This window comes from Lipomyces tetrasporus, assembly GCF_029532465.1.
Source record: "Lipomyces tetrasporus strain NRRL Y-64009 chromosome Unknown POJ06scaffold_7, whole genome shotgun sequence".
In the NCBI taxonomy this organism is placed as follows: domain Eukaryota; kingdom Fungi; phylum Ascomycota; class Lipomycetes; order Lipomycetales; family Lipomycetaceae; genus Lipomyces; species Lipomyces tetrasporus.
In genome coordinates, this window is record NW_026611602.1 from 980,230 (window position 1) to 1,004,476 (window position 24,247).

The 24,247-nt window shown below is 51.0% G+C and overlaps 9 protein-coding genes across 9 annotated transcripts; 4 read left to right on the forward strand and 5 right to left on the reverse strand.

Annotated features, from left to right (window-relative positions):
• Nucleotides 1–6: 6 nt before the first annotated feature.
• POJ06DRAFT_198832 (Endonuclease/exonuclease/phosphatase) lies at nt 7–2,360 on the forward strand (the record flags this gene model as incomplete). Its single annotated transcript, XM_056185128.1, has 3 exons — nt 7–1,069; nt 1,128–1,349; nt 1,399–2,360. The coding sequence occupies 3 exons, from the start codon at nt 7–9 to the stop codon at nt 2,358–2,360; spliced, it is 2,247 nt and encodes a 748-aa protein (XP_056042820.1).
• A 247-nt stretch (nt 2,361–2,607) lies between these two features.
• On the reverse strand, nt 2,608–5,723 carry POJ06DRAFT_256795 (uncharacterized protein). The gene is made up of 6 exons (XM_056188062.1): nt 5,401–5,723; nt 4,986–5,342; nt 4,792–4,923; nt 3,726–4,738; nt 3,413–3,671; nt 2,608–3,366 (listed from the first exon to the last, which is right to left on the reverse strand). The coding sequence occupies exons 2-6, from the start codon at nt 5,301–5,303 to the stop codon at nt 2,701–2,703; spliced, it is 2,388 nt and encodes a 795-aa protein (XP_056042821.1). The 5' UTR covers nt 5,304–5,342; nt 5,401–5,723; the 3' UTR covers nt 2,608–2,700.
• A 228-nt stretch (nt 5,724–5,951) lies between these two features.
• Nucleotides 5,952–7,389, forward strand: POJ06DRAFT_256797 (semialdehyde dehydrogenase). The gene is made up of 3 exons (XM_056188063.1): nt 5,952–6,071; nt 6,155–6,412; nt 6,469–7,389. Exons 1-3 carry the CDS (start codon nt 6,050–6,052, stop codon nt 7,272–7,274), a joined length of 1,086 nt encoding a protein of 361 aa, XP_056042822.1. The 5' UTR covers nt 5,952–6,049; the 3' UTR covers nt 7,275–7,389.
• Nucleotides 7,390–7,579: 190 nt separating this feature from the next.
• On the reverse strand, nt 7,580–11,285 carry POJ06DRAFT_199374 (chitin synthase-domain-containing protein; the record flags this gene model as incomplete). Its single annotated transcript, XM_056185148.1, has 2 exons — nt 7,580–7,782; nt 7,838–11,285. The coding sequence occupies 2 exons, from the start codon at nt 11,283–11,285 to the stop codon at nt 7,580–7,582; spliced, it is 3,651 nt and encodes a 1,216-aa protein (XP_056042823.1).
• Nucleotides 11,286–12,884: 1,599 nt separating this feature from the next.
• On the forward strand, nt 12,885–14,624 carry POJ06DRAFT_282409 (uncharacterized protein; the record flags this gene model as incomplete). Its single annotated transcript, XM_056190026.1, has 2 exons — nt 12,885–12,986; nt 13,056–14,624. The coding sequence occupies 2 exons, from the start codon at nt 12,885–12,887 to the stop codon at nt 14,622–14,624; spliced, it is 1,671 nt and encodes a 556-aa protein (XP_056042824.1).
• A 360-nt stretch (nt 14,625–14,984) lies between these two features.
• POJ06DRAFT_256802 (cation efflux protein) lies at nt 14,985–17,210 on the reverse strand. Its single transcript, XM_056188064.1, has 2 exons — nt 16,827–17,210; nt 14,985–16,774 (listed from the first exon to the last, which is right to left on the reverse strand). Exons 1-2 carry the CDS (start codon nt 16,906–16,908, stop codon nt 15,468–15,470), a joined length of 1,389 nt encoding a protein of 462 aa, XP_056042825.1. The 5' UTR covers nt 16,909–17,210; the 3' UTR covers nt 14,985–15,467.
• A 1,156-nt stretch (nt 17,211–18,366) lies between these two features.
• On the forward strand, nt 18,367–18,939 carry POJ06DRAFT_256804 (uncharacterized protein). The gene has a single exon (XM_056188065.1). The coding sequence runs from the start codon at nt 18,425–18,427 to the stop codon at nt 18,686–18,688; it is 264 nt and encodes an 87-aa protein (XP_056042826.1). The 5' UTR covers nt 18,367–18,424; the 3' UTR covers nt 18,689–18,939.
• Nucleotides 18,940–20,777, reverse strand: POJ06DRAFT_224994 (Alg9-like mannosyltransferase family-domain-containing protein). The gene is made up of 2 exons (XM_056185697.1): nt 20,514–20,777; nt 18,940–20,463 (listed from the first exon to the last, which is right to left on the reverse strand). The coding sequence occupies exons 1-2, from the start codon at nt 20,658–20,660 to the stop codon at nt 19,087–19,089; spliced, it is 1,524 nt and encodes a 507-aa protein (XP_056042827.1). The 5' UTR covers nt 20,661–20,777; the 3' UTR covers nt 18,940–19,086.
• Nucleotides 20,778–20,807: 30 nt separating this feature from the next.
• Nucleotides 20,808–24,102, reverse strand: POJ06DRAFT_256806 (ras guanine nucleotide exchange factor domain-containing protein). Its single transcript, XM_056188066.1, has 3 exons — nt 23,434–24,102; nt 22,461–23,381; nt 20,808–22,408 (listed from the first exon to the last, which is right to left on the reverse strand). Exons 1-3 carry the CDS (start codon nt 23,809–23,811, stop codon nt 20,984–20,986), a joined length of 2,724 nt encoding a protein of 907 aa, XP_056042828.1. The 5' UTR covers nt 23,812–24,102; the 3' UTR covers nt 20,808–20,983.
• Nucleotides 24,103–24,247: the final 145 nt, after the last annotated feature.

Genomic DNA, 24,247 nt, shown 5'->3' on the forward strand with positions numbered 1-24,247 from the left:
GAGATGATGGAAGATGACTCAGATGACAACTTTGTGACGTCCGCTGAGGAAACTGAGCGGTTGAGCGAATATCCAGATTCTTCACGTGCCAACAGGCGACCTCCAATCCTTCGTTCAACGCCACATGAGATTCACTGCAAGTACGATGTCCGTGTGATTAGCATCTCAGGAGAATACATTATTACTTCATCTACGGTCACGAAAGTGTGGAGTGTTAAGACGGGAAGTTGTATCGGCCATATTGGACATCCGGATCTAAGGGTCACAGCCATTGCATTCAAACCTTCCCTGCAAGTAGAGGACGAAGGGTCGATCATTTGGCTTGGTACTAGAGACGGTGGATTACTAGAAGCCGATATCAGGGTGTTGAGGATCGTGAATAAACGCACTGGGGTTCACGCCTCTACCATCAAAGGGATCTATAGGTGCGGCTTTGAGATGTGGACATTGGATGAAGACGGTCGCCTACAGATTTGGGGTCCAGATGAACGGACAGGACTGCCTCAGTTAAACCAAGCACCGAAGTCACAAAGGATCCAAGTCGCAACAGCTTGTGCGATTGTGGTCAGCAGCTATTTGTGGGTTGGTAGGGCGAAGCAAGTGACTGTATACCAGCCGAGCTTCTCTCAGAGTGAGCAGGTTCAGTTTACGGTCACCCGTCCACTCACAGCGATGAAGCCGGCCGGTGACATTACATGTGCAGCTGTGGTCGCGGCAGATCCGGAACATGTATACTTTGGTCATGACGATGGCAAGGTATCAGTGTATTCTCGTTCCAAGTTGACCTGCGTGGATGTCGTCGGTATTTCTTTGTATAAAATCACAGCAATGGCGGGCGTCGGCAACTTTCTATGGGTCTCTTTCAGAACTGGAATGATCTATGTCTATGATGTGAGTCAGCGGCCATGGATTGTTATGAAGGACTGGAAAGCACACGATGGCCCGATTCAGAGCATGGTCGTTGATCGAACATCAATTTTCAAGCTAGGTACACTTCCAGTGATCACCATGACAGCAACCGAGAATATTCTTACAATTTGGGATGGGATGCTCAAGCAAGATTGGCTAGGTACGTCATTTGACCGCTCTGACCTACTGCGTCAGTTACTAAAGTATAGCTAAAACAGAACTGAGCATGCAAGAGCATGAAGCAGAGTACTGCTCATTCCGCACGATTCAGGCTCTGATATGTACCTGGAACGTTGGTGCAGCTAAACCGACGGAACTACAGCAGACGTCAACTGACTCGAAGTTTTTGAGAAAGCTGCTCAAAACGGCTGACGACCCGGAGTTAATCGTTTTTGGGTTCCAGGAGTTGGTGGAGTTGGACAACAAGACTGTCACAGCAAGTAGGTTGCGTCATACTTCATCTGGTTTGTTGAATTAACAAACTCGCAGAAAGCATGTTCAAACACAAGAAGAAGAATAAAGATAAAGCCAACGTTCAGCAACACATGTCCTACCAATATAAAGCCTGGCAGGATCATCTCACCGAAGCGGTATCGCATTTGGATTCTCGATATGTTCTTTTGACATCAGATAAGCTAGTTGGACTGTACACTTGCATTTTCATCAAGGAACGCGAGAAGCACGAGATTGGCAATTTGCGCTCTTCCACGGTAAAAACCGGCCTCGGCGGACTTCATGGGAACAAAGGTGCCATTATTGTTCGGTTTACGTTAGACGATTCTTCAATCTGTTTTGTGAATTGCCATCTTGCAGCTGGTCAGTCGAACGTGATTCCCAGGAATAACGACATTGCCAATATCATGGAGGCAAAAATTGCTACCGCAGGAATAGGCAGTACAGCAAATACGGCAGACATTTATGTCGGTGGGGGCGACGGCTCCATGATCCTGGACCACGAGATCTGTTTCGTCAATGGCGACATGAACTATCGCATCACTCTTCACCGTGTGCCGGTTATGAAATTGCTTGAGAAAGGCGAACTTGATAAACTGCTGGAATCTGACCAGCTCCTCAGCCAGCTCAAGAAAAACCCTGGTTTTCGATTGCGTCCGTTCAGCGAGTTTCCAATCACCTTCCCACCAACGTACAAGTACGACATAGGCAGTGACACATACGATAGCAGCGAGAAGAAACGTACGCCTGCTTGGTGCGATAGGATTTACTACCGCGGCCCCGGGAAAATTTTTCCCATTGAGTATCGCACGTATGATGTGCGTGTTTCTGACCATAGACCCGTTAGTGGGTTGTATGATATAAAGATCAAGACTGTGGACTGGGAATTGCGGAAAGAAGCAATGCAAATGGCCATAAATAGATGGGAGGATTTCGTGCAAGTAAGTATACAGAAGGCGCGCTTGCATTTCCATGAAAATGAGCAGCGGATAAGGTAAAGCATTCGATATGTTTATATAGAGCTCAGAAGGACAGTGTGTATGATTTTGGTAGATCGAACGACTAGGTTATGTAAAATACGCTTTGTGCTTGGCTTGGTTTATAGTTAGAAATGGCGCAAATGGTGTGATCGGATCTGTTATATTTTTCCTCCTTATTCATCACAAAGGGGATCATTATGTGCCTATTACAGGTTCTACGAACTTGCGTTACATGTTTGGATAGAGATTTAAACTTGTTCAAGTCTACTGCTACATATTTACAAGCCTAAAAGCAAACCGGTACTCTAGAACGCACCCTACCTTTTTGTCTTTAGTCTATACAATCCATGGGGAATGATTATCCAAGACGGAAAACAATAGTACCCTTCTTGCCCTTTTTCCTTCCCGCTAGCTGCGACTCATCTGTATCTTCTGACGATTTGACAGTGGTAGACGCAGACCTTGCCCAGCCGTTTACCGGTGCTGCTGCGGCTTTGGATGATGACGCCACTACCGACGACGGCGATTTCTTGACTGTCGGCAGTGATGGGAAATCCTTCAGATTTTTTCTTGGTAGCGTGCTCGAGCTCGCGGACGGAAATGAAGACAAGGACGGCGAATCGCTTGTAGTCTTAGGTTTTCGAGTCGCAAAGGTCAATTTCTGTGGCGCAGGCGTTGGGGTGGATGCCGGCACCCATGTGTTTGCGTATGCTGCAGAAGCAGACGGCGGAGGTGCCATCGGCGTCGCTAATGTCGATTGAGACGTTTGCCGTGTCTGTGAGGACATCGGGATTGTAATATGAGATGATGAGAGCTGCTGGGTGAGTGACAAAAGAGACGGCATATCCCTTAGATTCGGCCGGCTCGATGAAGATGAAGGAGAGGATGCACTGGTCGTGGCGTGGCCACCCCATACAGAGCCAGTGTTTACCGGTTTGGATCCTACCGGACGATAATTGCTTTGCGCTTTCCAGTGGCTTACTTTACCATTCCCGCTAGACGGCAGTTCAGGGAAATCCGCATTCTATACTCGTCAGACCCCGACCGAAAAGAATGACGTATCCACATACCCTAGCTCGCCATTCACCCCATGCGCTAAGAAGCTCTGCCTTCTTTTGCTTGTCGTCGTTAAACAGCTCGACGAACTCGTGCACAATAATCGTCATTTCATTGATGTCAGTGTCGAAAAAATCAACGTATCCTTGGATCACTGCTTTTGCTGATATATTCGAGTTCCTGAAACCATCATTGATTTTCCGGAATGATTCGTATTTATATGAGCCTCGAGTGAGTAACTGCGCTGCTCGCTCATCCAACCGCTGTCGCCGGCTATATAACTACTTAGATTCACACGTCACTCGTACTATCACTGGTACAACTTACAATAGATCCAAATCTGAAGCGCTATGATCATCAATGTGGACTGCAGACCGACTTCTCGAGGAGCTAGGTGGAACACTATCATCAATCGGGACAGTAGTCCAACCAGAATCGACAGGTGGAGCCGTAGGCTGTCCGAAATCGGTCGATAACTGCGTTCCAAACGAGCGCGAGCCGGTTCCAGCTGCAATACTCCGCTGTAGCGCAAGTTGGTCACGGGGCACCTGACCATTGTTTCCTCGTCGCGACGAGCTACTTTGTGATGGTTGCTGCCACTCGTTTTGCGGCCCTCTTGAACTGGACGAGCCGATTGTAGGTCTACTGCGACTGCTTGTGACCGGCTCGACAAAATGGAAATTTGCCTCAATCGTTCTCGCCGATTTGCTCGTCCCGAAAATATTCGGATGCTCCGAGACCTGATGAGCTTTCAAATCAATCTCATTTTCAAAAACCACAAATTTCTTCTCCAGACACGCTGTCGCCGGACACAAGAAATGCTGATCCCGAAAATGCTTTTCGAGAGAGTCGTAGTTGAGGAAATATTGTGGCTCACTGTTACCGGTCAGGCGTTGGTCACAAATATGGCAGCGCTCGTGTTGCTCTCGATAATGCACACGAAGCTCATCCGACGAGTAGAATCTCGTCTTGCAGAATTGGCACTCTGGGTGTCCTGTGAACCCATCTTCGTCGCCGACGCGTTCGTGCCTGAGCAGCGCCTTGTGCGAATACAACTTATGTTCGTAAATGAACACCTTCTTGTTCCGAGTGCAGAGCTGGCACATGTATTTTTTGTGTACCTCCGTCACATGTCGTCGCAGATCGGCCCAACCCGTACACACCTGATCGCAATTGGGATCTGGGCAATTGAATCGTTGCAGTCGTCTGACATCATCCATGATCTCGCGCCTGTCGAAATCTATCCCGAGCTTGTTGTCCGAGCAGGCGATATCGCCTTCAGTGTAATCTTCATACTTCTTCGCATTGTCGATTGTGAAGATAATCTTTGGTTGAATGGTCTGTCTTGTCAGCTTTTGTACCGCATTTTGTCAATAAATTGGGAATGGCCTACCCTGCAATGCACGCATGCATTTGTTTTATAGAGTGCCCGCATACGCAGCGCACAGATATGGCATGACCGATGGTTACATGGTGAGACAGCTGAATACTTCACTGGTTCTGCGCAGATAAAGCAGATCTCCGCCTACAATCTGTCAGTCCCAAATCCCAAAACACATATGCACCGCAGCTTAACAGAATACTTACACTCTCGCCTGGCTCGGCGGGTGCAGCTGATTCCATCAACTCGCCATTTTCAGCCTCTCCGCTCGTTTTCTCTTCCGTCTGCTTATTCAGAGCATCAACAGGTTCCTTGTCACCCGCGAGAAATTTGGTCACTTTCTTTGACTTGTTATTTCGTCTCTTGGGCCCGGATCCTGAACTCGAACTTCCGGAGCTCTCATATGCGGTCTGCTTGCCTTTCTTGGTCCCGTTCTCTTGGGGGCGGTTGGGATTCGCAGTCGAAGACTGAGCATTCGCTGGCGCAGCGGCAGTTGTCGACAAGGAAGACGTGGCTGGCGGCATTCTCGGTATTCTTCCGCGTATATATAATTAGCGAATTGTCTATATCACGAGTTAGCCAATCGCCGGTGCCGTTGACGCGATGTTACACCAAACTCACCAAACGCGCTGGCCCACGCCTATCAAGGTTACTGTAAATCTCTCTCGAATATCCCTTTTTATACAATATTTCTAGATGAGCACAGTATCTCGCGCACAGCCAATCCCAAAAATCTTTAGTCCGTGACAACTAGGTCGCGTCCCCGCCTTGATGAAATCCCCACCCTGACGCAATTAATCCGCAATTTATTCCACAAGTTTGTCAAACCCAGCCGTCCAAATCCTCTCGGTCAATAACCAAGATCTCGCAAAAAACCCGGATTTTTGTATGCGACAAAAGTACTGTCTAGCTACAGTCCGTTTGACTCGGTTATGGAACGGAACCTCACCGATCAGTTTAGCCATCACTAAGCTGTCACCCGGAAGACTCAGGAGATGCGCCGCCGCTACAAACCCCTTGCAGCCTCAATCCAACATTCTGATTCCTAACCCTTTGCCCGACATCGCTCCCGCGTTGCGTGTGGGTACAATGATTTAGTGTGCATGACTGCTGTACCTTCTTTCGGGGGGAGAAAAATTGAAAATGAGCAACTCAAGTTGACTTCCAAAAGTTGCAGATGTAAATAGCACCAACTTGCGACATATTCTCCAATCTCGCTTTGCTGTGGTAATTTCTCGTTTTGGCCAGGAATTTTAAATAGACTTAAACTATGCCAGTGACAAAGAAAGCAGGTACGCAATTGTTTATTTTCGGGCTACATCTTGCACCTCCCTCCAGACGCGACCGATGCTAACTGAGCATTCTTTTTGGATAGGCGTTCTCGGCGCAACAGGCAGTGTTGGGCAAAAATTCATTCTGCTGCTCGCGGAACACCCAGACTTTGAACTGTACAAGCTCGGCGCGTCAGTACGGTCGGCGGGTAAGCCATATGCGGAGGCAGTCAAGTGGCGGCAAACTGCGACGATACCTGAGTCGGCTAGGCAACTTGTCGTTGTCGGGTGCAAGGCCTCCGAATTTGCGGATTGCGATGTTGTATTTTCTGGACTAGATTCTGATGTTGCTGGTGATATCGGTATGCTTTTTGTTTGTCGCTACTGAGGTGGTTTGACTACTGACTTTTTGGTGAAGAGAAGGAATTCAAGGAATTCGGCCTCGTCGTTATTTCTAACGCAAAGAACTACCGCCGCGAACCAGACGTGCCTCTCGTCGTCCCGCTCGTTAACTCATCACACCTCGACGTTGTCGCCCGCCGCGTCAAACAAGCAAGGGCGGCAGGCACAAAGCCGGGCTACATCATCTGCAACTCGAACTGCTCCACGGCCGGACTCGTGGTCCCGCTCGGCGCACTCATGGCGAGGTTCGGCGACATCTCCGACGTGACAGTCACAACCCTCCAGGCGATTTCTGGAGCCGGCTTTTCGCCCGGCGTGTTAGGTTTCGATATTCTGGACAACGTCATCCCGTACATCTCGGGCGAGGAGGAGAAGCTCGAGTGGGAGACCAAGAAGATTCTCGGATCCGTCGCCGAAGATGACTCGTTCGCGCTGCGGTCGAGCATGACCGTGTCTGCCCAGTGCAATCGCGTCGCAGTGTCAGACGGCCACCTCGAATGCGTGTCCATCAAGTTCGCAACCACGAACAAGCCCAGCGTGGAGGACGTCAAGCAGGCGCTCCGGGATTACATCTGCGAGTCACAGACGCTCGGATGCCCGTCTGCGCCGAAACAGTGCATTTATGTGCTCGACGAAGTCGACCGTCCGCAGCCACGGTTGGACCGCAATCGGGACAACGGCTACGCGATTTCCGTCGGCCGGGTGCGGGAGGATCCCGTGTTTGATTTCAAGTTCATTGTGTTGTCGCATAATACCGTCATCGGTGCCGCTGGCTCCGGAATCTTGATTGCAGAGACGTTATTCAAGAAGGGACTGTTGTAGACGCAGTGCATCTAGATATTAGAATGTTTGCGGAAAAGTTTGGTGTTTGCGGGTTTCGTTCCACTGTATTCAATAATGTGACCGTTCAATAGTCAAGTTACTACATTTACAGGCAGTTATCATAGTCCTTAATCAATCCATACAATTTTCAGTCTCCTTCTAAAATATACAAATGGTAAAATACAAACGTTGCACAGACGCCAATAGGGTTCTCTACAATTATAATCGTGCGCAATTCATATGATATCCCATAAAAGTACCAATCTCTATGCCATCCCAATTACTCCTATCCTCCCCACGGTGTGTTAGTTCTCAACCGGCCAAGTGCCTGGACTCTGGGCTTGTGGGAACCCGCCCTGCTGCACTTGTCGTTTTTCCCGTTCAAAGTCGCGCCACTTGCGCATTTTGATTTGCGAACTGTCGAATTCACCTTCAGCTTCGTCATGGCCCTTGTCGCCACCTTGGACTTGTCGGGTTTCGCCCCACGAGAAGTCATCGAATTTCCAGTCTGTAAATCGTCAGCGGATGCGTTGAGCTCGAGGAATATGAAAATAGATACGTACAGGCATTGAGAGGGAGAACGAAATTCCAGACAGGTAGTGCACCCAAATAGATCAACATCCACATCACGTAGCTCCATCGGTGCGCCGTGATAATGATCAAAACACCCGGCAATCCCAGAACAAGTGCAAGCAAGATGAGCGGAATAACCGGAACCGGCTTCCGCACGATGGCAATAACGATAACATACAACGTGAAAGCAAGCGCGACAGGTAGCACAAGTGTACCAACAAGTTCAACAACCACGACAAACTGCATGGACACGCAAAATACACCGCACAGCGAGTTCACGAGCGTGAGTTCCATGAGATTGTGCACCGTCGAGTTGATCCATCGGCGGCGTTGAGACAACAAGACGCGGAACGTATCGGGCACCTGAGTCTTGCAAACTGCCTGGGGCACGAAAATCTGCTTGCGCTTGGGGAAAGTCCGGAGCATAAGGGTTGAGAGATATCGATCTTCACCAAGCAGCATCAAATTTTTCTTGTGCAGCGTATCAATAACGTTATCGGAATATCTCTCGACAATGTCAGGATTCGCGAGAATAGGGACCCAGTATCCGTCCTCGCCTTTGGGCGCTTTAATGCGATACATGCAGAAACAGCCGGGAAGGCAGGTGACTCCGCCAAAGACAGACTCGAAAGCCTTGGTAAGATGGTGAGAGACATAATACTCGAAAACCTGGATCATAGTAACCCACGACTGGCGCTTGTTCGCAATCTTGGTCTCACCGCACAATCCCATAACATCGGGATCATACACCATGCACGAGATCATTTTCGTAAGCGAATCCGGGTACACCTTTGTGTCAGCATCGACCATCAGCACGATCTCGTACATGTCTGGCGAAATTCCTGTGATCCGCCAAATGCCGCTGAATATTTCATATTCGAGCTCGGTCATGCGCTCGTCAAACATGACTTTCTGAAAGAACGACATCAGGATGATCTGTGAGTCACGCTTGCCTCTGTTACCAGGCTTTGCCTGGCCGGCTTCGGATGGAGTGCCGCACTTGACAACACAGAGCATGGGCACCCGTTGCTGCTTGGCAGGGTCAACAGTCTCGCTGTCGTAAGCGTAAAATCCGGCGTAGACTTTTGCCATGTTGTGACGCTTAGAACCAGACGAGACAGCGACATACGAGAACGGCTGCACCTTCTCAATAGGAACACTGAAGTCGGTCATCATGCTCAGGACAATTTCCGGAGTCGTCATGTCGTTGCCGGCACCACGGATCAAACCGTCGCAAATAGCGATAATTAGCTTGTGCGAATTGGGATAATCAGTGGTGGCAATCGAATCCAGAGTCGTGCGGAGACCTTCAACGGACTCGGAATACGCTGTAACCAAGCACATAGTATGTACAAGGGGGAAATTAAACGGTTTGTAGTCGGCAGGGGGCTGCGGAACGACATTGTCGTGGTAGTAATTACCAATTGCATCGTCGTCCTCGGCCAAGACTGTCGACAAGCGCACGCTCTCGTTGTCTGCCGGCGCACCTTCACGGCCACGCGTATTAGGATACACGTTGAGCGAAGTTGTTGAGGTCGAGTAAGGCATTGTTCCGGTTGCGGGCGATGAATTGGCGGCCGGGAAACCATAAGCCGACGCTGCAGATGAATAGAAGTTGCTGGATGAGTCGTTCCGCGAATGAGCATACATGGATCCGGGCACAATCAAGTGAGAGGTCGACGACTGGGACTGAGAAGCCATTGTAGTCGGGAAACGCTGACGGGAGCGTGAACGTTCGTTGTTGGCGTACGGCGACGTGAATCTAGACGTCCTCGGGAAGAATCTACTACCACGATTGCCGGCACCGTTGTTGTGTGCATTCACAATATGCGGAGCGGGACGATAGATATCGTCGGCCCAGTCTTCGATTTCGGCGATCCGCTTCTTCTCGCTCTTGGAGTAATTGACACCGACACGCCACGACAAGAACCAAGCAAATATTACCGCAATGAAGAATTTGACCATGACAATAACGACAATAAACACAAGCGAGACATACAACACAACGTCTGACGCGATGCAACCAATCGTATCCGTATCAATCGATCCAACCCTGATGGTTTCAGTAAGACATTTCGCGATATGTCGGTCCGAAGACGAAGTCATGAGTCGGGTGATATCAGTGCCGCGAATCTCACTTGCGTCGGTTGCATCTCTGAGCTGATTGAATCGATTCGTTGATAATTTAATGTCGCTGGGATCGAGCCAACCGAGCAGATCCAGGTCGAGAACGTTGCCATTGTAGACGACAAGATTGCGCGATGAATTGCGCACGTCATCCCAAGTGAAATAGACCTCGCCCGTAATTTGCAGGCCATAGTAAGATTCCCGCGCCAGGCTCGAAGTGTGGCATGCATATCCGTTGTAGTACGGCCACGTGTAGTTTGGCTCGGACGATCCGTCCTGGTTAAAAGCCTTGCAGGGAAAGTACCAAGCCAAGTTTCCATCGTCGTCGTGTGGAATACTGGAGTTGTCGGTAGGCAGAAACAAACCCTTGCAGTTCCCGTTCACGTTCTGAAATAGAAATGACCCATCTTGGCCGCCGGCACCATCTTGGCCGCCGGCATCGGTGGGAGTATACAAGATGTTACTGCCAAAAGGAATTCCCGCGGCGGCGGGGTGTTTAGACCGTGTCAGGTCGTAGGCACGACCTTGGATGATCATGTAACCGTTGTTGACTGTGTTGATTCTCAAACGCAGGGCCGGCGCACTGCAGACTGTCTCCGTGAACCCGAAGGTCAAGAAACCGACAAATGTGGCAATAATCAAGATAAACGAGATCAGGCCCATTTTCTCACGCCAGGCGGATTGCCGCGCCTTGGCAGGCATGCCGCACCAGCTGAGCACCTTCGATGGTGCCCAGAACGTGACGAGAGAGCAGTAGACCTGCCACAACGACGGCGGTTTGTATTTATCCCCATTTGAATTGTGCGATCGTTTGGGTGGCGGCAGTCTCTTTCGGCTGTCGACCCTAGCAGCAGCTGTATCGTCCTTTGATACCGGCGGCGACGGCACGGGCGACACTGACGACGACTGGTCAGACCCGCCGGGAAGTGCGCCGGATTTGGAGACAGGCGAACCTTTGTCGGTCTCCTCCTCATCCTCGTCGTAATATTCGTCCTCGTCCTCGGGCGCGAACATGTTCTCTTCCGCGCCGGCACCTGATTCACCGGCCGAATTTCTGGCGCGTCCGGGTCGACTAGATCGACTCGAATGCCGCACTACAGGTACGCCTGCAGACGAGGAGCCTTCACCGGCATCGTCGTGATCGTAGATGGTCGGATTGTTGCCGGTAGTTGACGGTAGAACCGGCATCTGCTGCTGAGCGGCATGCTGGGTGTAGTAGTACGTCGGATGGTCGCGGTTGAGTCTGGAGCGCTCTGGACGGATGAGCGAGCGCTTTCGCTTAAAGTCTGCCGCTGATGCTGAGGTCGGCATGCCGCGTCGATTTATGGAGGCGGCTCGTTCGGGGTCGCTGTCGACTGCAGCGCGAGAGACGAGAGGAGCAGAGGCCGAGTTCGGAATCTGACTAGTGCGACCGTGCTGGCTGGCAGGCCGCGGCGAAGAGGAGACGTCGTCAATCTCCATCGTAAATAGAGGCGACTTTAAGTCGGTGTCATAAAAAAAACCAGTAACTTATATGGAGAGACCAGAATGAATAATTAGGAAGGGGTGCAGAAGAGACCAAAACACACCCAACCAAGGGCAGGCCGGGTAAAACTGATTATTCCTGTGGAGCGAGTTTACTTTCTGCTGTTTTTGGCAACATCTAAGAATAGACTCAGCCACGATGCAAATATGCATCCACGTGATGCTCGATTCAGGCACGGCTGGCCTCTTTTGGACAGCCGAAGTCAGCGTCCGCCAGCATTATTTGTGAGGTACTGCTGGCAACTTCGCACCCAGTATAATTGAGATTGGGATTGCTATTATTCCCCTGATAACCGATTTAACGAGTTCATTCCTTGCTAGATCCAGCGACAAGCCCCTGATAAGCGATCGTTCGCCGCCGTAGGATTTGTACGGATGGGATCCACGGGTTAACAATTCGACAATCAACTCATACTATAGAATAGTGCATTGGAATTCACGTAAGCATGTCAGTGTGATAACGTATTGACTTTAGTCAATCAGAAGCACGTGCCGCCTATCAAATCGCATCACGTGACACAATATTCGATATGACTTGCCATAGGACATATAAATAGATATAAACTGCAATATTTGGTCGATGTGCAGACGCAGGATTTATGATTTATCCTTCCCGCAGCCGCGCATTCCAGCGCGTTGTCGGCACGTTGTCGACACGTTGACACCGCGTGTGCCGCGTGCTGCTTTGTTTGGGTCCGGTGCACCAGCTATGCAATAAGCAACCAAAACCGACGCGAATAGCGGATATCCGAACATATTGTACAAGACATCTATAAACCGATAGATACATAATCCTTCGCCAGCAAGGGGCAGAGCCGTTTCAGGCTGTCAGCCTGTCAAGGCTCAGCTTAAGCCGGCCACACTAACTCGACGTGGTCTAGTTTGTGTGCCTGTCGCTTGTCCCCCGGGACTGGCTTAAGTCGGCCTCGACGACAGCAGACCCTAACCGTGCTATTAATATTCTTGTCTCTCCACCCCCAGCTTTAATTTCCTAATACTAAGCTAGCTGCACCCCCCTATTCTGGAGGCATTGACTCGTCCTGGCACAAGACAGGCGTCATCTCGACTCGTCGCAAATTACCGCTCAATCCACTTTTCTGCTCCCCATCGTGCACCCACCGCGCTCTCATTTTTTTTGTCACCTTGACCAGCTCTGTTCGATCCCGCTTCCTGCAGTACTAGTCGACAGAGCGTCGCTTATCCTCGTCGGCTATTTTTTTCTCAAATTTGTTCGCTTCTGCATGCCCCCCTTCGGTCTCTCGTTAATTAATTCGATTCATATTTCGTCTGCCGCTCGCTTTTAGCATTCTACAAGATACATGCTCGCATCCGCCTGTGTCACGTCTGCCTTCTGCTTTGTCTAGATATTCATCATATAAATCGACCATGTCCGCCCCGCCAATCTCGAGACGGCCGTTCCATCCTGGCCAGGACCCCGCTTCTGCGCCCTCGTCGCCCGCCCACCGCCCGCGTTCGACCGCGTCGTCGGTCTCGCTCTCGTCCGATCCGGCTGCACAGCTTTCGTCCTCTTCTAAAATACCGTCCCATGGCTCCCAGCACCCTCTCCCGCATCCATCACATTCGCACTCCCGCACACCGTCTATGCCCCCCGCCGCGCCGTTCGATCAGGGCCATCTGCTCGCGACTCTCGGGCCCGAGGGCCAGCACGCGCTCCTCGCCCACGAAAAGACGCTAGACCTCTACCGTGCGAATGTTAAAAAGTCGCAAGACCCCAGCATCCAGTTCGTTTTCGCACAGTACCTCATCTCGACGGCCGCGACCCTCCCGGCGACCGATCCGGCCGCGCCACCTCCGCAGCGAAACGGGCGCAAGAGCCTCGAAAATCTACGAAGTATGAAAAAGAGCGAGAGCACGGTGTCGTCGAACTCGAACAGCAGCACGTCAAGCCACAGTGTGCCGTCGCTGTTTGCCACGGACGACTCATACACTCCCGCCTCGTCGGCATCGACCAACGGACCCGCACGGCCGACATCGCCGACGCCGTCAACGTTCTCGTCCAATACACAAACTACCTCGTCCGGCGGATCTGTACCTACCAGCGCGCACAATCGCGATCTTCTCCTGCGTGAGGCTGCCACTGTTCTGCGCAGACTAGCTGACCGCGGCTACCCGGATGCGCAGTACCTCCTTGGCGACGCACTGTCATCCGGACTCCTCACCAACGGGCGTCCACACCTCCGCGAGTCCTTTGGGCTGTTTGTCTCTGCGACGAAGCACGGCCACCCAGAAGCCGCGTACCGAGCCGCGCTCTGCTACGAAGAAGGCTGGGGCACTGCCTCTGACGTGCGTAAGGCTGTTCAGTTCCTGCGTGCCGCGGCAGCAAAGAACCATCCCGGCGCGATGCTCAAGCTCGGTGTAGCATGCTACTACGGCCAGCTCGGCCTCGCGAACCGGCAAAAGGAAGGCGTCAAATGGCTCTCGCGCGCGGCCGAAGTCGCCAACGACGTCTTCCCGCAAGCGCCCTACGAGCTCGGCGCGATCTACGAAACCGGCTTCCTCGACATCGTGATTCCGGACCCGAGCTACGCCGCGCAGTTGTATGTCCGCTCTGCTGAGCTAGGGTTCGCGCCGGCGGCCGCGCGATTGGGCCACGCGTACGAGATCGGCGCGCTCGGATGTCCGCAGGACCCAGCCCTGTCGGTGCACTACTACACAGTTTCGGCACTAGCTGGTGACGCCAGCAGCATGCTGGCCTTGTGCGCCTGGTACGTGGTCGGCGCACCGCCAGTTCTCGAGATCGACAACGAAGAAGCGTTTGAATGGGCCCGCAAGGCGGCGGAGGCCGGACTCCCAAAGGCGATGTATGCGATCGGGCATTTCTACGAAAAGGGCGTCGGCACACACAAGGACCCGTTGGAGGCGAATTTATGGTACGTACGTGCTGCCGACAACGGCGACGAGCGCGCCCAGGCACGGCTGAAGACACTCAACGAACGGCCTGTCAACGCGGCCGACAGCACCGTGTCCGTCAACACTGCCGGTCGGAAAGCCAAACCGGAAAAACAAACGGAGAAGGCCTCGTCCGACTCACCGAATAAATTGAAACGAGGCGAGTCCATCGTTCGCGCAGATCTCGATAAAGATAAAGACTGCGTCGTCATGTAATTAATTTTGGGTTGGGTTCAATGCGTGAAAGTACCAATAGGTTAACGCTTTATGTTCATGATGGCGGTCATTAAATTATTACTATTTGCATATTGAGTAAGGATCAATGAGAATAAGTGTTTGCGTGGTTTTGTTGTGTTTAATTTTTTTTTTGTTTTCCTAATGGGCGTACCTCTCTTTTTAAACGTCAAGTTATAGTTTTGTTTTTTTTTCTTTGTGTACATGGTTTCTTCATAAATATGGGCTGTCTTTTTGTGCGTGGTTTGCGACTGTTCGTTATTAATTTTGTATGTTTTGTGCATAAGAACTAAAAAGTGGGGTCACTGTGGTCTGTAGATTTGCTAAATGAAATATTATCGTATCGGTTCATGGCAAGAAATCACTGCTTGGTTCAGCCAACAGTTTGAGTCGGCATAAATTCATGTAGATATCTGATGGTTTTCATTTAGGTTAATACTAACCTAACAAAACAAAAACAAAATGGTCCAAAAACAAACGCATCTAAAATTACAACATTATTAAGAATTACGCATCACGCATTTCCATCTTCATCAATACCCATGAATTCATATCGCCTTCCAAAAACACAATTATGCCTCGATGATCAAATCCCATAGTTTAGCTCAAATGACAGTTACAGAACCCCAGTAAAAACCTATGCCCATGATGACTAGATGACGCGTTGTAGTCGTTGGCACCCTTACTGTAACGGACCGTCTCTAAACCCAAATCATACACAACACTCGACCTGCCATCACCACCATCTATCCCGATCGCGAAATCCAAAGCAAAATATATAGATCCCAATTTCCTAGCAATGCCGTTGTATGCTTAATTCCGAGCTTAATGCGAATGCGACGACTGTCCATCATCCATACCATTCGCTGCCGCGCCATTCTTTACGCAACAAGCAGCCTCCGCGCAGCCGTCCACACACAAACAGCTTGGCTCGCCCGGACCAGCCTTGCCGTCCATCATGACCCCGTACATTCCCCCGTCCGCCAACGGATAGTCTCCATTTGCACTGAGGTCCCCATGCACGGATGGTGGGGCTGAAGACCGGTTCGAAAGAGGCGTGTCCTCGAATTCGGGCTGGATCGTGGCGGAATGGATCCCGTATCCGTGCAAACACGAGCGGATCCGTCTGCTTAGCTCCATGAACTCATCCGCCGAGACGGAGACCGCGACATGCAGACTCGCAATGAACAGATTCTCGCGCAAAATCCAGATATGGAAGTCGTGCACGCTCTTCACGCCTTGAAGTGACAGAATCTCGTCTTTCACGTCCACCATATCGATCCCTTTTGGCGCGCCCTGGAGCAGAATCTTGGACGCGGACTTAACCAGCGGTAGCGCAGATGAGAAAATAATGATTGTGATGACGAGCGAGATCAACGGGTCGAAGTAGAATCGCCAAGAGTAGTCTGTCAACCAGATGAACAGCGCCGTGGCGATGACGCCGACGTTGCCCAGCGCATCACCCATGACGTGCAGAAACACTCCCCGCATGTTGAGCGACTGAGTAGACCTGACTGGCTTCTTTTTCGACTTGGACGACGTGAACGACGGCGCGCCTGAGCCGCCGTGAGAGTGTGAGTGGCCGTTTCCGTGGCCGGAGAGCAAAGACGTGTGTTCATCTACTGCCCTGGCAGCTTCATATTCCGATGGCGTCGGAGAGTGGAGATTCGCGGCCCGCAGGCGCTGCTGTGCAAGCGATTCTTGCACGACCGCGCCTGGCAGCAGCGCGCCGATCTCCATCGCATCGGTACTGTCAACGCGCCCAGCCGAATGCCCTACCTCATCGCCATGTGAATGCGAATGACCATGCTCATGGAACAGTACCAGCCCGACGAGATTCGACACCAAACCCGCACAGCCAACTCCCAAAACCAGTTGCGGATTAGTGATAACTTGCGGTTCTACAAACCGCTGGAGTGCCTCGAGAAAGATTGTCAAGCAGAGAGCGAGCAGGAAAACGCCGTTGACGAGCGCCCCAAGAATTTCGGCTCTCTGCCAGCCGTACGAGTATTCTGACGACGCGGCACGAGAATTTGCTACCTTGACAGCCCAAAGAGCGACCACGAGCGAGAAGACATCGTTGAGCATGTGGAATGAGTCCGCGACTAGTGCGAGCGAGTGCACTGCATAGCCTGTTGTACTTCTGTTAGTGCATATCCAGCGACCGTGTTGGTGGGGACTGACCGATGATAACTTCGAGGAGGAAAAATGCAGAGTCGATCACGAGCAGAGAGATGATTCTGCCCTGCTTACTCAGTAGTGCCATCTCTAATATACTTAGTCAGTCGGTGCGGTTAGAAGATGCTGAGTTGTTTCCGACTTGAAAATATGCACGGCAGGAGGGTATACTGCGGTGGTGAGGTGGTGGCACTTCTTCTGGTCGACAGTAACTAACGACAAGATATGCAATGCGAACGAAGTAGCCGGCGTGCTGGCGTATTCGGTGGGAGTATACGGCCAACAAAGACTGACGAGGACCGAGTACGCCTTACGCTAGGTCTTAACTAGCTGTCGAATATAATAACCACGACAAGCTGGAGTGAGTAGAAAAGTGGACCACGGGTAATCTGGGGACGAAGACGTTTTCGGACGGTAAGACGTCAAAAATGTCTCCGGTGTCGCGGCCTGCTCCAGATCCCGAGGGTTAGGGCTGATCCGCACCACCGCCACTGGAAAGGGTTAGGGTTAATGCTAAATAGCAAAACTGCATCGTGCCAAATTAATATTTGCTATTAACTTATATCATTTATATGGAATAATTAACTATGTTGCTGGCATATATTGATTAGTGGAGTTAAGTTGCCTGCCACTGTAGATCGTCTTTGGCTTTGTTACGAACATTGATGGAACCAAATTGAAAAGGCTGCTAAAATCTCGAAGTCTTCCTCTTGTCTCGCTCTTGATACGGTAGCAACACCAAAATATTAATCGTGCACCCGATTGCTAACAAGTAATAGTGGCCGACGATCAGCAGTCGAGCGCTCGCATTCTCACTTACTCGTTGACGAACATCACTCCGGACACTTTTGGGGCCGTATCATTTGCAGTTTGAGTATTATTGGACCAACGCATCCCAATTTGGGCTCAATCAGCGACATTTGATTATCATCAACTCCCTGACCGTGCGCGCAATCTCAAGTAAACAAATCATACGTGTGGCTTCCGTAGCTGACTCATCTGAACATGCGCCATTTATTCAACGTTACACACGCATGCGAACCACCAACCCCTCAGTTTCTATGGCTTCCAAGATACCGTGGTCTTCTAAGATTAGTATTGTAGTTATGAACCGCTCAGCTTTCGAATGTGTCCTGTTTGCTAGGTTAATAATTGTCGGACGTGAGCTAACAGTCTGCACAAGCTCAAGTATGGGGTTAGGGCGTGCCCGGACGGGCAATCTCAAGTAAACAAATCGCTCGCGCTCGACGCGCGCTGGGATCGCGAACTCTCACACTCATTGATTCACGCGTCTTACGTCGGCCTGTTCCCCCAAACCAATAGTCGAATACGAATATAAGTTGCGCCAAAAAGTCGAATACGAATGAGCAAAATCTTTATTCGTGTGCAGCCCTATTTCCAGTTGAGAATAGAAAAGCAACTTTGTGGTGTCACCGCCTGACGGAGCATTCAGACCTATTGGAAATTGTTAGGCGGCCGCTTTCTCCCGATGCCAGGCTAGAAGTGCCTGCGAGTCGGGAAGAGTACGAACGAGTAAATCCAATCCTTGAAAGAGATGAAGCCAAGTATGTGTTTCACAGATTTGTGAGAAAGCGCTGCTGACAATGGTGCACAGGTATCCTCAAGTATGGTATGATAGCGTTAAGGGTGAAGCCATCGTCGTTGCTCCGCCAACTCCGCTCCATTCGCGAATGGCAGGTGTATTGTTGTCGAGTATCTCCGATGAAGTCAAAATGAATTCAGGAATCAGTTCAGAAATCTCCGCTCTGACTCAGACTCAAGGTCGAAGTGGGTATACTAGCCGTGGGCTCACAACGAGAGCTTGGGACGGTGCACTGCAATACTGCGAGGGGATCGTCTCACATTGATGATTGCGGTAGAAGTTGGGGTCTCACAGTCATATGACAGTTTGCGGGCAGCCATCTCTTGGTCGGTATGCGCCTTGCGCTGCAGTCTCGGCCTTGCGCTCGGCCTTGCGATGTCTATTTCTGAAGGGAATCGTGGAGATACGCCACCCGTGCGATATTATCCATCCATCGAAGAAGCAAATGCTGCGGTAGATGGAGCTGTCGTCTGTCATTTTGATGGGTCTGTATTCGTGCATAGATAGTAATTGACCCCCATTTCTAATACTACATATCTGTGGTCCCAATTTCTCCCGCCCTGACGACCTGACGAAGGATATTCTTCTAGATGAGTATGTACATCCTCCCAACCAAACTATTTACAAACACATTACCTACGCAACCACGCTTTCTCTCATATCTTACAGTGCCCTCCTTGCAAATATAAACACCCGCTCTTCTAACCGTACGACATCATGCCACCACCTCCTGTTCTCCTTCCAAAACCTCAGTCCATGCTGTCTCCAGGGAAGTGCTAACCCACCAAACGCCTTGACCGTGCCCATCTCAACCCACTCCTGAGCGCGTCCAAACACTTTCGGCGGGCGGTTTTCGAACGTGACAATCACACCCATATCGTCGACTGCACTCTTCAGCTCCTCCACGTCTTCGGTGCGATCATACACGATGTTATCCCTCGTGAATGTAAACAGTGTGGCGCCGGACATACACACGGGCACGTCGAAATGCACAGTAACATTCCCCAAGGCATCGCCAACAGCTGCCTTCGCGCCCGCTAACTCGTCCAAGGACTCATGTAGAGCTGCAACGGCATGGCCGCCAGGATAGTTCGTGCTGGACACAGCAAGCATGCCGGCTGAGACCATCAACGTACCTGCTGCAGACGCGAGAATCGCTAGAGCAGTAGCCAAAAAAATGGCTCTCTTGCGCATGCGATTTGAGATCCACGTTGCACCAGTAGCAGCAGTAAGTACGAACACCGGGACAACGTACACAATAAACCGCCACTCCTTGTGCGGTTGCATAGAGTACACCCCCACGAAAGCAACATACGGCGCAAGCTGCATTCCCAGCCTTCGCCATTCCACATACACCCCGACAAAAATCAAAGGTATTGTGACCGGATTGAGAAGAAGTTTAGGGAGATGCAAGCTGAAGTAGGTATACCAGGGCTCGGTACCCCAGTTGGCTGACTGGCCTTTGATCGCGTTGAAATAAAACCCGTAGAACTCGGGCACGAGAGGGAAGTCCCAAAAGTACGAGTCCACGAGGCCTGACGCCGCGATTCCAAGGATAACCCCGATTGACCCGGCAAATATTGTAGAGCCGAGGCTGATTTGCCTGCGAAGTAAACTCGAACCGGCAATTGTCGCTGTCAGGATGAGTAACTCCGCCCTGAACACGATAGTCGTAAACGCAAGCAGCCCAATCGCCCGCGCTGGTTTTGCGGCAATGTAGAAGCTCGTCGCGAGCATTGTCAGCGGGAAAGCAAACATATTGGGTAAAGTTCTGCTCGCGTAATACGGAATGTGGAACTGTGTGTACTGCAGCAACGCAAACCATAACGCTGTCGTTTTGCCAAATACTTTGAACACTGTCCGACGCAAGTAGACCAAACTTGCCCAATTTATCACGCCGAGAATGCCGCGTGAAATGTACTGCAGTGCCAACTTGGATGGCAGAGGCGCAAAGACTTGGAACGGCTTCGCCAGCAACGACACGACCAACGCGCCAATGAATGTCCGCGGAACGACTCCAGGAAATTCAAAGTGATCGTACTACCTCAATTAGTCACTGTCTGCGCATGTTATGCAAAATTTCAGCGTACAGCATGGAGATCTTGGCCGTGGATCAACAGGTCGTGGATCGCGTGTAAGTTGAACGATTCCTCCACCTTTGTGTACGGTGATACGACCAGATGTACAGTAATCAGTACCAAAAGCAGTACATCTAATAAGTCCATTGTGTGCGACATTGCTCGCGCGACGCAATTACTTCTATCGCGTTGGGCTTGTTGATTCTGCACTGGTCTCAAATGCCCACGCGTTCAGTTCTCCTGGGTACGAATCCCTCGCATTCTGAAACAAGTTAGCCTCATCCCTAAACTTCTACGTATATAATTCGGATAACTAAGTCATTTTGTATTAAGGAACGGACAAGCTTTCTAATAAACAAAACGTACATATACAATGCCAAACCTATACATATTACAAATATAAACTCCGTCAGGCCAAAAAGTCCCATCGAATATAGCCGTCCACAAACCCTATCCCTAAACCCGCCCAATACCCGCCATATTTAACTGCTCGCCCTCTCCTCGCTCCAGCTCACGCCCTCCGTCACTGCGGACACGCCAATCCCGGCACCGATGCCACCATAGGCCTGAGTCCCGCCGGCTTTAGGTTCGATCATACAGCTCCGTCGGTAGAGTACGTGCTGGTCCTCCAAATACATGTCATGCACGCGTTTAATCTCGACGTCCAACCAAGCCTGCAACTCGGGCACATCCTGGAATCTGTACGGCACCTGAAATCGCTGCAGGTCCGCGATTATTTTCGTCGTGCGCACATGCTTGTCAAAATTGATGATCGGTGACGAATCCTCCATGTCTGGATGAAAGGTGCGGAAGTCGGAGTTTCCTTCGTCGGCGAAAGTCAGGTCGGTGAGGTACACGCCCAAGTATGGAATACAAGGCGTGCTGGTATTCCGAAGGAGCGTGCGATAGGACGCGTAGTTCTTCTCGTAGACAATAATACCTTTCAGTTCTGCGAATAATGAATGATACCGCGGCGGCAATAATTCCCATGTTTTCTTTAACCGCAGTATCACGGAACTTTGTAGTGCACATGCAATCGCCATCAGACAGTTGTAGTTCTTCAGCTCAAGGCACTTTTCCGCAACCCGAATCCAATGACGGATTATATTCATGCGCACTTTAAGCGGCACATCGCCTGCGAGGATGCTCTCGCCGATCAAGTTGGCAAGGTCGGTCGACAGCGAGGACATTGCTTTCACGTTCACGGCTGTGCTTTTTCCAGCTTTCTTCGAAAATTCCTGCCCGAGCAGTTCTTCTGGTACAATCTTGCAAAACAACCGAGACTCTTTCACCGTGATCTGTCGGGCTAATTCAAGTGGGTCAAAATCCAGAATACTGGGCGGAAGTTCACCCTCACGCACGTACCGCGCGACTATCGCCAGATGCAACTTATTAACAATCGGCGTTGGTACAGACGACGAGTCGGGCAGTAGTATTCCCAACGACGTGTCAATTCCCAGCTTCGACATCGACCGCGGAACGAGCGGCTTGTCACAGCTGACAACTTTTTTAGACAAATCAAGTAACCGTGCACTTGCAAATGGAAGCGTGGATTTCAAGGACCCGTGCGCAAAGTCGACAATTATCGGGATCGCTTCGTTATCGGTTTCCATCCGCCAGTGCGACTCCATCCAGCCCTTTAGTGCGTTATAAACTCGTAATCGCACAGCAAGCACGTTCGGCTCGTCAGGTGATAACGATGTGAATCGGTGTACCAGAGCCTGAGCCAGTGCTGTTGATGTGGTAAATAGCCTAAATGTGAGAAAGAATGTAGACACGAATAGAGCGTCGGGGGCCACGTTGTTAGCAGTTAGCTGCTTCACCAGTGCTTCTAGCGAACCGCCTTGGACCTGGCCATCCGCATTAAAAATTATCCGATCTTGAAGTGGCGTGCGCGTTTTCTTGCCCTGCAGGAACATTAGTGTCATTACGACCAGATTTCGCAAACAATATACATACCTTAACTTCCGGCTCAATATCCGAGGGTAGAGACTCCGACACAAGTGCCAAATTCCACGGCTCGTCATCCAGTGACGTCGCAGCGGTCATCCCGTAGGACGACTCAGACTTTGACGACGATCGTCTCGACTCGCCCAGTTGGGACCGCAATTGGTAATCCAGATACCGTCTATCGATCTCCAATTCAAAATCGCCAACCCGATCGAGTACATACTTCGCCTTTGCAAGGCATAGTCCCGCAGTCCGGACGCACGCGACGATAGCGTCGATGAGATTCTGGGATTCAGTGAGTAAGGACTCCGGACCATTATTTTCGATACACTGAGCTGCGACGACATCCCGTGCCGCGGTAACTATTGCTGTGATCCGGTCGTACATTGCCTCTTTCGCTTCCTCGAGACTGTACACTATCGGCGACGCCCGGGAGCTCACAGTCTCGACGACGGCCAGCAATTCCCTACAGGCATGCGCTGCCCGTCGAGTTGTTAGAAGCAGCTTGGCAGGGGTGCGAGTATCGACATAGCTGCTGTTCAAGAACGACCCAAGGCAGACCAGAGCAGAGTCGTACAAGAAATTCAACCTTGCCAGCGCTGAAACAGGCTGATACTCAAACGTTAAACTCGGACCGGCAAACCCACCGCCATCCACACTACTACCCGTTTCGGACGTATACTCAGCAGGCGGGGGCGACGGCAGGTAACTATACTCGTCCAAGTCGATTGTATCGAGGAACGCCGCGGCGCATACAAGCACGCGGTGGGCCCGATAAACCAGGTCTTCTGAAATCGAGTGGTCTGGAGACTGCCGCTTGACGCAAGACACGAGCGCGGAAACTTCAGCTAGCAACGCCCGCCGTGACTTGTTGATCGCTTCTGCTTCGCGGACAAGAGGCGAATCTCGAGCCAAGCAATCAGTTCCCTCCTGTACGAATTAATATGATTCATTTCCTGACTTCGCTGAACAGCAAACGTACAAGCAAATTCCGCACGCCGGATACGATGGTGGTGACAGCCACCTGGGAGCTTCGGCCATCCTCCGCCCGCGGATTGACGAGCGCGTTGAGGATGGCGACAAGCAGAGGCCGCACCTGTGGAATGTCATAGGGTTCGCAGTAGTTTGATGGAATCCATCCACGCTTGTTTGTGGAGAGACTGGTGCCGTCGGCCCAGCCGGTTGCGTGGAACGAATGGAGGACGATGAGGTCGCCGGCCTCGAAGTCAAGACAGCCGCCCGCCACTGGCGATTCGAGAGCGGCTGGGTCGAACCTGTGGGTTGCACGTAGGAACGGATGATAGGCGACATAGTTGTGCTCTTGCGGCGGGAATATGGAATGGATGCCGTCTGTCGCCATGTCGGTGGATTCGGGATTACAGATGATTGAATAATTTATAATCGGCGGCGATGTGTTATCCACGTAGCTGAAGGTGCGATTAAGGCAGACACCATGAAGAAGTCTGTCTTGTAACGGCGATTAGTAGTTCAAAATAAACCGGATTGTGTGGCCAAGGGACGGATAAAGATAAAATGCGTGAGTTGAGCAGGTAAAAATTGGTGATTGCGGGGCGGTCGGAGAATATGATATTGGAGATGATGGACCTAGGGTTGTTTGTGTCCTTGCGTAGCGAGAGTGCGGCCAAAGCTCGAGACCCGCACCCTTTGTGCGACTTGTGTTCGGGACATCAAAACTTCAGACGTTATCGAGATTTACAATAGTTAAGTCCACTGGATACGTATAATGTGCTCTAATGGTCAATGAGCTACCGTCTCGTGAGGGTGCAAGTCACTTG